Raw genomic sequence first — 15205 nt, 5'->3', positions numbered from 1 at the left:
ACAAAAAGCTACATTTTGAAACGACTAAGAAAAAAGTTAAAATAGTCCTTATTTAAAATAAGCTCAATACAAGTTGAAACAGTTCGTTAACAGCACTTTCAGCTTTATTTTTATTATTATTCGTTTATAGAAAGTTGAGATCCTACATCTATAAAATCTGCATGGCTGTTGTTTCAACTTGATGCTGGGCGTGGCTTATTAACTGATGTTCCGGGACTATGAATTAGAGGATTCGTGACTCTCTTCCTTTTGCCGTACCAGAAATGTGCTTTGGACTTCGGGCCCTTGGGTGCACTATTATAGTTATGGTTAAACTTCTCTATTCGGTCAGATAAAAGTAGCCTAAGAGGAGACGGTTGGTGATGTTGACTCACTATTCGGTCAGATAAAAGTAGCCTAAGAGAAGACGGTTGGTGATGTTGACTCAATATTCGGTCAGATAAAAGTAGCCTAAGAGGAGACGGTTGGTGATGTTGACGCATTATTCGGTCAGATAAAAGTAGCCTAAGAGGAGACGGTTGGTGATGTTGACTCACTATTCGGTCAGATAAAAGTAGCCTAAGGGGAGACGGTTGGTGATGTTGACTCACTATTCGGTCAGATTAAAGTAGCCTAAGAGGAGACGGTTGGTGATGTTGACTCACTATTCGGTCAGATAAAAGTAGCCTAAGAGGAGACGGTTGGTGATGTTGACTAGCTGATTTCCCTATAACCTATTAGTTTCAAATTACGCAAAAAAAGTATTTTGTGTAGCTTTTTACGAAAATTCTAAATCAAACAAACGTTTTAGCTTGACTTAATTATTCCAAACAAAACATTTTGACATTATTATATCGCTGCTTTCTTACTTGATATCAATAATAAAACGTTTCCAGTAAAAATATCACGTAATGCGCCATATGAACTACGCTTGGAAAGTGGTTGAAAACAGAAACCTGTAAGTATACAGCTTTATATCCAGAGATAATTAAACCAGTCCTTCCACACGTGTTTGCAAATTCTCTTCTCAGTTCAAGTTATTACATTTATGAAATGGACAGATATATTTTGCATATCTAACATTATTGAGCTGTATGTGGAGATTTTAACGACAAACTAAGTTCTAATGAAAGTTTTTATATGCATTTCAAATAATCATTGTAGAGTACTGATTGTCAATTTATTTCTTAGTTAACGCAGTCGTTCCGATTCCTTCTTTGTATTGTAACTTTCACCGTCATGCAATGGAGCGTTAAAGTGTGCGTTATTTCCATCAATCACAGTGATATTGCATTCTGCTAGGAGATAATTTCGAATTTTATATTATATACTGAGACACTTTTTCTTAGGTTTCAATTTTTATATATATCTTATATATAACCTTACTAAAATTTTAGTCACGTTTTCCTAAGTATTAAATATTTTGCAGATCGCACTCGTCCAAACACTTTGAAATTTGGTTAATCGTAATAGATTTTCAATACATATAAATATATATATTATTCATGTTCGTTTACGTAACGAATCAATTACTTTATCATTTATGCAGACAACATAACTTACGAGGACACTCAGTGTAAAACATACTATGTAATACCAAGTGTCACTAGATAATATAAAAATATAACAGGTGTCGTGACATTTACGTAACTTTGAAAAATATCCCAAGTTTATAATGTTATTCAAATCATTAAATACTAAAGAAACATGACCAAAATGAAAGCATCAAAATATATATATATATATATATTCCCAGATATAAGTTTATGCCGGTAAAGTACTTACTGACACAATAAACGACTTACACATTTTCATTTGAATTTCATTGTTGTTTAAGTTAAAACAAAAATGGCAAGAATACGATTTTATCTTTATACTACATTTATATGTTTTCATGTAATTCTAATCAAACAAACTATAAAGCACTTAAACTGGGTACGGTATTATCATGTTTGGATAAACTGGGGAAATCGATCAAGTCACGCATCCAACATGCACAGATATAATGTCAGCATCACTTCAAGACTTTTCCAGCTATTTTGCCACAAATACTTTGTTTATACATAGAAAAAAGTCTGTATTAAAGTTCCATAGATGAAAACGGTACTGAATAAAACCTGAACCGGAAAACGAGTCAAGAAAATTTATCGATATTAATGTTTGAAATGAATGTTAGTATCATAAATGTGCATTTATCTATTTTATTGGTTTTCACTATTGGTTTTCCATATTTGATAATCCAAGCTATGCATATTGTAGTTACTTTCATAAGGTTTGAATGGATATCATGTTGGACTGTCTTAAGTAAATCCTTCTTAGCTAATCCCTTATTAACTCATTTAAAATGCATAGCTATAATATAATCCCAACTCATCAAACTTGGTAAAACCTGAATATTCTCTTCTGTTCTGTTCTTTTTCCTGAGATATTGCTGACCTTTGAACTGTGGGGAATGATTTCTTTTTTCAAAAATAAGCACAGTTTGTGGTAAAAGCAAACATATCTTTTGTTGCAACACAAATAATGGAACCTAAGGCATTAATCAATGTTTGTCTACACAAAGGAGACATCGATATATATGTATATATATATAGTGTTATGGTGATCCTAATGGAGAATTATTCAGGACACATGACATAGTAACAGTTTCAACTTGTGAATGTGGTTTTCAGTTTTACTTCGGTGTTAAAACACGATCCATGTGTAACACATGCACACAATGTTTCTTTCTTTTCTGTCAGTAGACAGTGTATTGATTTCTCTTTCATATGTATATAGTCATTACTACTTCTCCAGAGGGTTTTTTAATGATATACTACGTAATTTACAGCCACGAAAACAACATGGATATTTTGTATTTACAATTTAAAGAAATATATATGTACATTATCTTACTCTACGTTGTATGTGCCGGATCTCGTGTAATTTTTCCGAGACTTGAGCACAAATGCAGTTCATTCACACTTAACCTTCTTCTACTTAGAAATATGACGGACTTTGTCTTCTGTATAAATCTCTCCGTATCCTGTTTCTAATTCCTCTTCCTGTTAGAAAAACTTGACACTTTGACTACCTTCGATTTCACAACTTGAAATGTCATCCACATTTCTCTTCAGTTTTGTTTACATTGCACAATTAAGTGAAAAATAGTTCTTTATTAATTCAGCACAGTTATATTTTCAGTTTCTTGCAATGGCCGTTATGTCACAATGTACTGATGTTGGTATATATCAAACGAACACTTTCTAACGACTTTCAAAATGCTGTTCGGCACCTTATCATTCACTATTGGGACTGGATAGCTCGGAAGGAGTTGGTGGCAGATGCGTTGTGTGCAATGGATCCTCTCCGGGCCCAAGGTAAGGCGGAGGCATTGCAGTAACAGGCGGCGCCATGGTGGTGACGGGAACCTGCTGGCTCGGGTCGTTATGTGGGTCGCCACCGTAACCGTGCATCTGTAAAAGAAGAAAAAATAGTGATGAAATTAGAAAAAATTAAAACGATGTATAGAAGTAAAGGGTATTTTGTTAGTTAGTGAATCTAAGAAACAAGTAATGAGCAGATGGCTTGATGCGTTATAAATCAAAAACATGAACCATTTATTGATAGTGTTGGAAGCTCATGCAAACACAGCTAGCAAACGTCATCAACTGTTCTGTTATGCAACTTATGAAATTGAAAAATACAAGATTGAAAGCAGCGAGCCTCTTCTTGACCTTTAAACGAATACCTAATCATGTATAGTGTATTTAGTTTTTACGCTATTAATGAAATTTATGTTTTAAAAAGGGAAATCATCCTCTTTGAAATATGATGATTTCTATGAAAATATAAAACAGCGTACAAATATTATTTCTAAAAAAAGAACTCTCCGGTATGCGAAATTTATATTTCTTGTTGATTTAAGTTATTATTTCTGTTTAATTGATAAATGTAGAGAGCGTTCTGCTACATTTTTGTTTTTTGTATGACAGTGTTGTTTTATTTTTCTCCACTACGTTGCATGCTCCCTATATATATAACACAGCCGAAATTATATAAATGATAAAACCACAGTCTGGGAATATATAAATTCAGCTTTTTCCATGCCGCTATATTCTTGTTCTGAAACACCCAACCACGAATATGGGATAGATAAGACGTAGTTGTAATAAGCGAAACATTTGTTTAACGTTTTTCTTTCTCTCAATGTATGTTACATATAGGGAAGGACAAAACGTAAGGTTTGAGATATATATATATATATAGCCTTTCTTCTGCATATTATTTCCTTTCTCTTCTGCATCCGTTCTGGCTAATGTATTATGACCGAAACAGGTCGTGGGAAGTAACGGAAAGAACAGAACTTGAGTTAAGTACAGCCGCTACCGGAAGCCCCAAATTCTTCTGGATCTGTTTTTTGTCAGTATCTCTCCTCTTTATACCACTCAAACTCCTGCCTTATCACCGGACTTCAACTGTTTAGGGTTGCTGTTCGCTAAACATAGTTTCTGATTAAGCAAGCCTGGAAGTGGTGTTGTGGTGGAAACTAAGTTAGACTAGATCAAATTCAAAATCTGGCAGAAGATCCTGTTCATCACAGGTGCTAAAAAATAGAACAGACTGTAAAGGAAGGACCATCAAAGTGAACCTAAAACGTTTTCCGCAATTACATATGGATTTACGAGTACTTTTACTACTTCAAAATGAAGTTCTTATGTAACTTTTAGGATTAAGAGATGAATTCTGCTGCAAGATCTGGGTTCTTCAGCTTTAAAAAGCAGTTTCGATAGTACTTTCGATAGACATGGCCGAGTAAATCTTAACGAAACTTACTCGCTGCTGTAAGAGGGTCAAATGCGTTACCTGCCTGGACATGATCACTTCTACTATTTTATGCAAGAGGAACACAGTCCCCCCCCCAACTCATCGAGCCCTTTTTCGGGGTACATTGTTTCTTTGTTCTAACTTGAATACCAGAAACTATGATACCTTCCGTAGCGTACCTAATCTCTTGAATTCGGTCTTATTGAGTCGCAAACTGGATGTTATATAGATGTAAAACAAAATGATAGAAAACAAACAATATTAATTATTTTATTAACATCATTGTGGGTGGGTAGAGGATTCGGGTAGTATATTTGCTTAGGCCAAAAGGCAAACATTTAAATCTGTAGTTGGCCTTGATTTTCTTTTGAATAGTTTGAAGGAATATATTATTTCAAAAGAAGAGGGAAGTGAGTTATATATAAGCTTTATAGATTTATATTATTAATTTTTCCATTGGAGGTGTTCCAGAGATACAAAGTAGGTGAGTTTAGTTTGGTTCCGATATTTGCGCAAAGCTACATAAAGGGCAATCTGCGCTAGCCGTCCCTCATTTTGAACTTATGGACCAGAGGGAAGGTTTGTCAACAGCACCAACCAACAACTCATGGACTACTCGAACCAAATAACGAGATTCAATTACCGCCCCTATAACGCACTCGTGGTAAAGGGATGCGAACCATGTACCGTCATTTCCACAGTCCCGCTATGCTAATTACCAATCTATGCCCATCCCACGTAGGTCAGAGCGAAGTTGAAATTAATTATAATAGAAAATACTTCCACACTGGGCAGTGTGCTTAAGAATGAATAACACTGTAGAATTTTTACATCCCTGAGTCTACCTCTTATAACACCTAATGTGGCCTTTCAACTAAAAATTACATTGTTTAGGCATTTATAGCGAAGCACTTGTGTTACTACTCCAAGATTATAACTAAAATGTTATAACAGAGGGTTAAGTAAGTTATGCTAAAACGATTTTGAATAAGCAAACAAGCAGACCATGTGACAATCACTGCCGATTAAATTTCTGGTCGGAATGGAATGTACCGAACTATATTTTGACATCGTTTGGCGGTACATGGATGGTGTGATGTCACCGACAATCTAATGCTCTTGGGAAGGTTATGTAACAACCGATGCAAAATCTCAGATCATAAAGATGTATTCAGACGTGGATATCCCTTGTACTTAATGCCATTAGAAAACAAAAGAATATGGGTCAACTTGGAGCACAACATTCATGTAGAAAGAGTCCTGTAAGAACTCGTGATAAGCAAAATGTGTCGTCTGATAACAAATTAAAACACTAATTTCAATGACAAAAGCCGTCCACGTGCCCTAGATAATAGTACGCAATATAACCAAGAATAATCTCAGTATAAAAAGTGACAAAAGTCATGTGGACACAAGTGGCTTCAACGACATATCAGTTGATCCGTCGCATATCTTAAGCAGTTGGAGAATGAAACCATTGGACTGTTGAAACGGGTGCTGGGAAATCGTCGTCACCATACAATGGATGGATTATGGAAAGCAAGCAGGGAGGATCGGTGTGTTTTAGACAGGACAAACTTACACCGGATTCTTTGGTAATGGAAACTACACCGAGGAGCTACGAACTATTGTCAAGATGCACGATCTTCAGACATGGCGTGACAGAACATGAGAAAAAATGTTCAAAACACTTAAAAGATGGCCCCCCAGTGGCACAGCGGTATGTCTGCGGACTTACAACGCTAGAATCCGGGTTTCGATACCCGTGGTGGGCAGAGCACAGGTAGTCCATTGTGTAGTTTTGTGCTTAATTACAAACAAATTTCTTAAAAGATGGAAATATTAAATAGATGACATAACAAATTATGGTAATGTTGTTGATGTTTCGGACCTAAACCTTTTTTAAAAAATCTTAGTTCTGAAAACACATAACTGTTATACTGCGTTCTATATACGCAAGTTAATAAATATAAAGGCAGCATCTCTAACAACAATGTTAAAAAAATTAAGTAAAAGAAAAATATATTTGAAAATGAGATATTTTTCATCATGTTTTCGCATTTGTCTGTCCTTTGGAGCAAATTTTAGCATCACAACAAGAAGATGTGGAACGTCGTGGTTTTTACTGTTAAAATTCTGTGAAACGGGTTCGTCGGTATTACCATTAATTGTGTGACGACGATGTTCTTTGAATCGTTCACTGACCATGCGCCCAGTCTCACCATTGTATAAAGTTCTGCACAAGTCAAAAATTATGCATTATATAACCGATTTTTATATACAAATGAAAAGTCGATAAATATAATGTTAACCCTTAGGTCCAAAAATCATAGTACGGCTATCGATGTTACACAACAACAACCGCTGCATGGAGAACATCCAGAATTAGTGTTGTCTTTGTCAGAAAATAGCGGCATGCTAAGGCTCCAAAATCGTTTTAATACAACGTATTCAACTCTGCATAATCAGTCAAAATAGTAATGTCTTTATTAACTCAATTGTTTGAACTAAAAACTGGCAATTATTTTTCAACTTGACATCTCATTATAAATAGTTTGAAGTTAAAATATACACATTTTCCTGAGAAGTACAAAATTATACTCCATATAAAAGAAACATGAGCACATTTTCTCTTGTTTTTACACTGAGTTGCGTGGAGCTAAATTCATGTCGAACTGTATATACCGTAATTATATTTCACTTTCTTAGATTCTGATCTCACACAATCTAGAGCATATTTACTACAACACTATATGCATGACTAAACATTTCTCTATTATTTACCAAGCAACAAAAATGTCTAAACGAAACTTACACTCTAACGGTTTTACATAAGAAGACACAAACATACACACTTGGCAACACACATGTAAGGGCAAGTAGCACACATTGACTTGGCGGAACTAGCCAATTATGCCGGAGTCTAAGCTGTGCAAGTTTTGTATTTGAACATTATAATTGCTTTTATTAAGTCAATAATCTCTGGCGAGGTGAAGAGCCGCCGTAAGCAAGCTGCTTGTCTCTTGAGCCCATCAATGTTTGGTTTCTTTTCCGAAACCAGAGGCCAAACTCGACCGGATTAATTCAATTGTTTACAGAGTCAGCTCCTATAGCCGTAACTATTTTATTAGTTTTCACTTCTTCCAAAAAGATTGGATTTCACTTTAACTTGTCTACCGCCAACACCTATAGAAAACCCGGCGGTAAATCTTACATAGAATATAACACTGTGATTTGAAATTGTTACTCGTTATGTGATTGTTGACCTGAGAAAACAAACTCGGTTCTGTGATCTTATCTTCTCTAGTAATGGAGAGGGATCAAGCAAACAGAATCTCAGAAGAATCCAAGTCAGGAGATATGTCAAGTAAGTCAAACACCACTCGTGTTGCTGGTTGTAGAGAGAAAAATACTTCATGATAAATGAAATTAGCATTAGCAACGCGAATAATCAAGAGTGATGAATATAATAGATATCCTTGAGAAAACAATGCATGGAAAATGTTTTGGGAAGCGCATGAATAATTGACATTTCTTGAAAGAATAAGAAATTCTGAACAAAATAGAATCCTTTTTATAAGATTATTGTTTGTTTTAATTTTCAAATCAACTTTTATCATTATTATATTACAACTATTACACATATAACTATAGCACTGGACTAAACAGTTTGTGCATGTATTATTTCTTGCAAGCTCTTGAGAAATATGAGTCATAATTCAAAGTTGATGACACCAATTTACAAGAGCGTTACACCAACATCTGAATTTTACCAAACACAATTAATCTTTTCACAATTATAAACTATATATGACTTTCAATACAATTTTAAAAGGTGAAAACCACTAGATTCCTCCTATTAAAGAAACTTCTAAAGCATATCATTAAACAAGAGCAACAACTTTGGAAAATGTTTTGAAATTGTAAAACGATTTGATGACTTTTCAAGTAGTTGATAGTAATGAATTGCTTATGATGAAAAACATAGCAGACGACACTCCATTTTCTTAGTTTTTAAAGCGTGAATTAATAGTATGTTTCACCAAAAGTCATTATAATACACAGGGTATTTCACCTATATTTTATAATCAAACTCTTTGCCTGTATGTGTTTTCAAAATAATGATAATTCAGTCGTTTTTTGTTTGTATCTAAAAACTAAGAGCTAGAACATGAGACAAAAGATAGCAAATAATTGAGATACCATTACAGCTGACAAGAACAAAAAATGATCTAGAATGTTTATTGAATCTGGGACGTTAGATCCTAAATGAGTGAGTAAGTTTATAGGGTTTAACTGTAAATGAAGTTGGCTTGCTAAAATTTTATATTTTTGCACTTATACTTTGTGATTCAAGAAAATGCATTCATTCTGAGAAGTGATTACTCAACACACGAAATTGTTCAGACAAACTTAGTATAGAAAATAAATTTGATCCCCTTCATAAATATTTGAAACACTCACAAATTCTGGTAATATCTGGCTGGGTTTTACCATTCTAATATGTTTCTTTATAAATTTCTAAAATTTTAATGTAACATATAAAGCTATTCGAGAGTAATCTATAAAACATTGGGGTTTGCCTTACCAGTCATATTTATCTATATATGAACACTCTAATATTTTACTGTATTAGCAAATTCTATTTGAACTTTTTCTTTATAATTTTCTAAAATTGTAAACTAATATATAAAGCTATTGGAGAGTAACATATAAAATATTTGGGCTTGCCATACCAGTCATATTTATCTATATACCATAATAGGTTTCAGGCAGAAATCATTATACCCTTGTACATGGAAGCTGCAATTATTATTGGTCATTTAGTCAGTGTGTGTACAAAACATTTATGCCTAAGAGATTATGCCTAGTAGGTAAGGTGTGAAATAATATTGTTCATCTGTTAATGTAGAGCAAGACCCCACAAGTGTTTTGTTGGTAAGAGGCATATACTGTTGTTCGAACATGATGTCATTTAGACCGTTACATTTAAGTGCTGTTATAGAACAAAATGTTATACAGCTGGTAAGAGCAAGAGATTGTGATTAAAATACAAGAAAATTCAGCTGGCAAGAGCAGAAACGATAACACGTGGTTTAGCTGATGGTTGAAATAGGCCTTTTCCAAAAACGATGTTGTTTGGCTGATGGCAGCAGAGGCCTTAATAAAATACAACATTGTTAGCAAGTGAGAGAAGTGGATCTGCATAAAACGCACTGTTGTTTGGCTTGCACAACACTGTGTGATTATAAAAATAATATTGTTTGGCTAGAAATTGCCGTTGGTAATTGAAAGAGAACAGTGTTGTTTAGTTGGGAAGAAAAATAGGTTATTGTATAAGAACAAGTTACATTTAGCTTTTACTAACCATAGAATGCGAAAAAGGGACTATATTGTTGGGCTAATGGGATCTAGAACTTGTAGACATATTGAATAAATGTTGAGAGTGCCCTGTTTTTATAAAAACATAGTGCTTAAATGGTGATAGTAATAAGCTGTCATAAGGCACTGTGTTGTTTAGTTGGTGAGAGCAGGAGGTTGTTATAATATACAATGTTGTTAGGTTGTGGGATCAGAGAGTTGTTACACGATACAATGCTGTTTAGTTGGTGAGAACGGGAGGTTATTATAATATACAATGTTGTTAGGTTTTTGGGAGCAGAGAGTTCTTACACGATACAATGTTGTTTAGTTGGTGAGAGCAGGAGGTTATTATAATATACAATGTTGTTAGGTTGTGGGATCAGAGAGTTGTTACAAGATACAATGCTGTTTAGTTGGTGAGAACGGGAGGTTATTATAATATACAATGTTGTTAGGGTTTTGGGAGCAGAGAGTTCTTACACGATACAATGTTGTTAGGTTGTGGGATCAGAGAGTTGTTACACGATACAATGCTGTTTAGTTGGTGAGAACGGGAGGTTATTATAACATACAATGTTGTTCAGTTGGTGAGAGCAGGAGTTTGTTATAACATGTTGTTAAGTTTTGAGAAGTGTTCTTTGTGACGAGACAGAATATTGTTTACCTGGTGAGAAACAGGTTTATATATAAGAGGCAATAACGCTTAGCACTCACGCAAAGCAACAGGTCTTTATGGAGTAATATAAAGTTTAACTAGCTGAGGTAGCAAAATCATAATTCCTTGCTCTTGGAAGCGTCAGCTACCTGTGGTATTGGACAGAAGAGAAACAAACCGTTTCCTAGAATCAAGATGGAATCAGGGTTTATTGCAATAAGGCCGTCAAGCACGTGCCGTGAGTCGGCATCCCATGCTGGATAACATACCGACCCGCTAGGGTATCTTGTTGTCCCTAGGCTACTTTAAGACGTTATCACCATTCTATACCTTATAATCACCGCAATAAAGTCACTTAGGCGCCACCTGTGGGAACGAAGCACCTTTTCTGGCATTTAAAAGAAAGTGCCGTTAGTTTTAACGTCCTGTACTCAAGGCCGAACTTAACTAAATAAGTTGAGGGAATATCCGTTTTGTGGCGACTAAAAACTAGCTTTAAAAATTTATAGTTATATTCAAGCGTCATCAGAAACGTTGTTAAGAGTTATGAAGCCACGAATAAATGACTAAATAGCTTGGTAAGGCTTAAACCACAGGTTTGTAGCAAGTATTATAAACTAGGTCAGCGTCTTTACGTTAATTCGACAGATATAAAACTGTCTATATTATTTAAGGCAAAAACATTTTTCATTAATAACGTCAACACAAAAAGGGTGATTAACAAAAAGTTGTAGACAAAAAGCATATTATATTTACAAGAACTGAATAAATATTAAGATAAAGAAGCGTATTTAGCTTCGACCAGTATCATATTAGGTTAAGTACAACAGGAGAAAGCCAATTATGCAAGCTGATTGATTGACAAATATAGAGATGTTGGGAAATAATCCTTATGAACGATTTTCAACCCTTCCTACGTAAATTGTAGAACAATGATCCTTTACTACGTTTTCGGCTGTGTATCTTATTACTAGCATTTACAATTCTAATTGTTGTATTTATACAATTAAAGCTTTAAAAAGTGACGTTAGTGGTTCCTATAAGTCTTTAAATAACATGACTTTATGATGCTAAAACGTTTAAGGAAGTCATTTTTGAAAATACGTTTATGAATAATAAAAGATGAAAATGAGTCAAATGAAGAATGGAATATGAAGGGTTTAAATAACCTCTTAGTATTAACTAAGTTTAACAAACTTTTTAACATTAAACAAATTATCATCTGAAATTACACAGAATTATTCAGTTGCATTACATGTCAAGTTAACATCGTATCTTGACTTGTCTCTTTTGATAGATTGGTGAACAATGGAGACAAATATGTTCACTCTATGCTTAATATAACAAGATATGCGTTGGAATTTAACATAATTTATGTACGTATGGCATTTTATTCCAGTCAAAGACAATCTAACAGTTTTAGAACTATATTTTAAAACTACAATGCAACGGGATAACATAATGGCGCGATAAACAATCACTATTATTTACGATTTGTATATTAAAACTTTAAATGGTTGCTGTTAACAATTAACATTGAGTTTTCATATCAATAGCAAACTTAATGGATCCGGGAAAAAACAAAAACACAACCACTGTCAACTAGTAAAGTAATAATATTATACGGTAGCTATAATTCACAGAAGGAAGGGTTTCAGTTTTGTTTTATGGTATGAAGATAACAGGTCCATACCTGATTAACCAGCTGCTGAAAATGTGGTGTATGGGGGTCAATAACCGGTTGCATGGCATACTCCGCCAAAGTTTTCCAAGGTGGGTGGTAGGTTTGAACTTCAATTGGGTTCACCTGTAAAGGGCTCTCGTGTCGCACTGGGCTCGAGGCTACCATTGGAACTCCACGCATGGTGCCAAGACTAACCTGTCGGCCCTCCTGTGGAAGGTAATAAAACATAATTACAAAGCGGTAAATCTCTAATTTCAAATTGGCTAATAGTTTTAAAAGTTTTCTCCTCTGTTTATCTGAAATGGTTAAGACACAGATGGCGTCAGTGACAGCTGTGATTATAAATGATATATAATTCATTTTTCTAACTGACAGCTAGAGATTTTGACGTATATCTATCACAAGTATCAACTCACCATGCACATTCAGAAATGTTCATGGAAATTTCAGAATCATTCTTACAGTTTGAAAAACAAACTCCTCGTTTTATAAATGTTCTGAATATATTAATGTAAAGAAAGAGAAACTGCTAGCAACAAAACGTGACATATATATTACATATACATATATCACTTTAAAATACGAGTTTTCTGCACTGTGAGTGTATTAACACTATTAACATATAAGATAAAAAGTACAATGGCAGATGAAAACAATTTCGTATTCGCAGCCTAGTTTCAGTTGTAGCCTAATGTAAATAACATGCATTTTTAATGCTAAATAAAGCAGTGCTTTGGATGAAAAGTTTGAGCTTTTCAGATACTCCTCTCAAATGGAACGATTACGTACCTTGAAGTATATAAATATTCTTCTTATACACGACTGTATTTCTTCTGTTTGTCAACCCACACCCATTTATCTATGTTGGGTGGGTACTTTCATAATATAAGCTTGTCACGTGACAGAATCATACACCAGCCCGGTGGCTGTCACATACGGGAAATTACCTTCAAATAGGCTTATAGACCTTTTAAACGATCAATACAAATACACAGGCTAATACTGCGAGGGCTGTTGGTTAAAGCAGAGTCCATTAGGCTCATCTCCAACTGATGGATCTCAGAACACAAAAAAGACTTACATAATACCGCTATGAGAACCACCAGTCAACTGTACTGTGCACTAGGAAAAGAGCGGGGAGGTGTGTGTGTGTGTGGGGTGCATTAAGTAACTACCTAGATGTGAATACATTTACAGTATCTTTCTGTGTAGCCCAAGCTATCTTCATCCTAGCTAACGAATGAATGTACATATCAAGCCACTGTTTTAACTATTCCCTAGTCTACATTAATGCAATTTATGGCGTCGACTCCAGTCAGCTTAGCTGATAACTTTAATATCTTTCTGCATACTTAATGATACGTTTACGGATTTCTTCGTATGAAAGTCACCTACCAGAGGATGGTCTTGTGATTGTTTACTCTTTGCTTAAAAATATTCTACTTTAATAAATTATTTATAAAAGGATTTTCAGATATTATGACCTTAGCTCTACAAGGAATGGAAAATATGCCTAATCTCACACAAAGCTAGTATCTTTATAGTAAATAGTCTTTTTTTTTGTCACGTTAGTTTTCCATGTGCTGAAATCTAGGACTTTTGGAGAAAACTCGCTTCCTTACAAAACTCAAAATATATCCCACATCTATATAATTTTGGTGGTGCTAAACACACAAAACTACTAAATGAGCTATCTGTGCTGTGCCCACCGCAAGGATGGAGTCCTTAGTTTTAGCATTATAAACCCTTAAGCTTACCGCTGAACCATGGGGAAGGACACATAAAAATTAAAATAGAATATCCATTGAAAATATTTGATTCGTTTATTTTATCATAAAATAGCAGTTTTGGTCAGCATTATAAAACATATGTTTCACTTTTTTTTTTATATAGACAGATTATACTGTATATTGCATCAACTGATGTACGGTTTTAGACATAAAATTGATTCTGAAAATATTCGTATCATAGGACAGAAAGTAAATGAACAGTAATTCCACTGAGTTAACTATTCAAGACTTGTCTTAATTCTTTCTACGTAAATAAGACGACTTACCAGCTTACATTACGTAGGACTTTTAGGTTTATATAGCTAGGTAAACAAAACAGTACAGAACTACCACTTGAAAATGCACTTGAACGCGAAATCCCGGAAAAAAGTTTGAGAATACCAATCTCCCCCACTCAGAGTTTCTTTATACTCATCTTAACAAACCATGAAATAAAATAACCAAACTTGAATCACACACAAATTAGCTTAAAATAATAATAAACACGGGAAGAAAATTCGTTTTATAACTTTTACAGATCATGAAAATTGCTTTACGGAAAAGTTCTGTTTCACTTAGATTTGTTTTAGTGTTAACTATGATCTGAACCCTGATTATTACCTTAGACAATATCGATTTTAGAAAAAACAGAAGTATGCTTATCTAGGAAAGAAGAAAAAACAACAACACAGTTACTTGCTCATCGAGATAGTTATCTGAACTTTAATTTGGAAGAAACACACACACATTTATGTACCACTATCGCCTGTGTGTGCTCTTTTATGAATTTGTAACACACGTTTACTTATTTTATCGCCTTTGTAATTCTGTAGGCACTTTTAACACTCATATATATATAAATGTATACCGCTCATGTGTTTTTGTACGTATTTTAGCACGCCTTTATTCACACACACACACACACACATATATATATATATCAGCTGC

The 15205-nt window shown here is 34.3% G+C and overlaps 1 protein-coding gene across 2 annotated transcripts in view; it reads right to left on the bottom strand.

Moving 5' to 3' along the window:
- Nucleotides 1-1722: 1722 nt before the first annotated feature.
- Nucleotides 1723-15205, bottom strand: part of LOC106477104 (insulin gene enhancer protein ISL-1-like) — a 59793-nt gene continuing 46310 nt past the window's right edge. For both annotated transcript variants that reach the window (XM_022381397.1, XM_022381405.1), the window contains 2 exons: nt 12498-12695; nt 1723-3434 (listed from right to left, as the gene is read on the bottom strand). In XM_022381397.1, the coding sequence (XP_022237105.1) occupies nt 3258-3434; nt 12498-12695 (375 nt within the window). In that variant the 3' untranslated portion in view covers nt 1723-3257. The remainder of the gene's footprint in view (nt 3435-12497; nt 12696-15205) is intronic.

The sequence above is a fragment of the Limulus polyphemus genome, unplaced genomic scaffold (assembly GCF_000517525.1).
Source record: "Limulus polyphemus unplaced genomic scaffold, Limulus_polyphemus-2.1.2 Scaffold7, whole genome shotgun sequence".
Lineage (NCBI taxonomy): Eukaryota > Metazoa > Arthropoda > Merostomata > Xiphosura > Limulidae > Limulus > Limulus polyphemus.
Note: the sequence above shows the minus strand (reverse complement) of the source record. Positions and strands in the feature narration are given on the sequence as shown.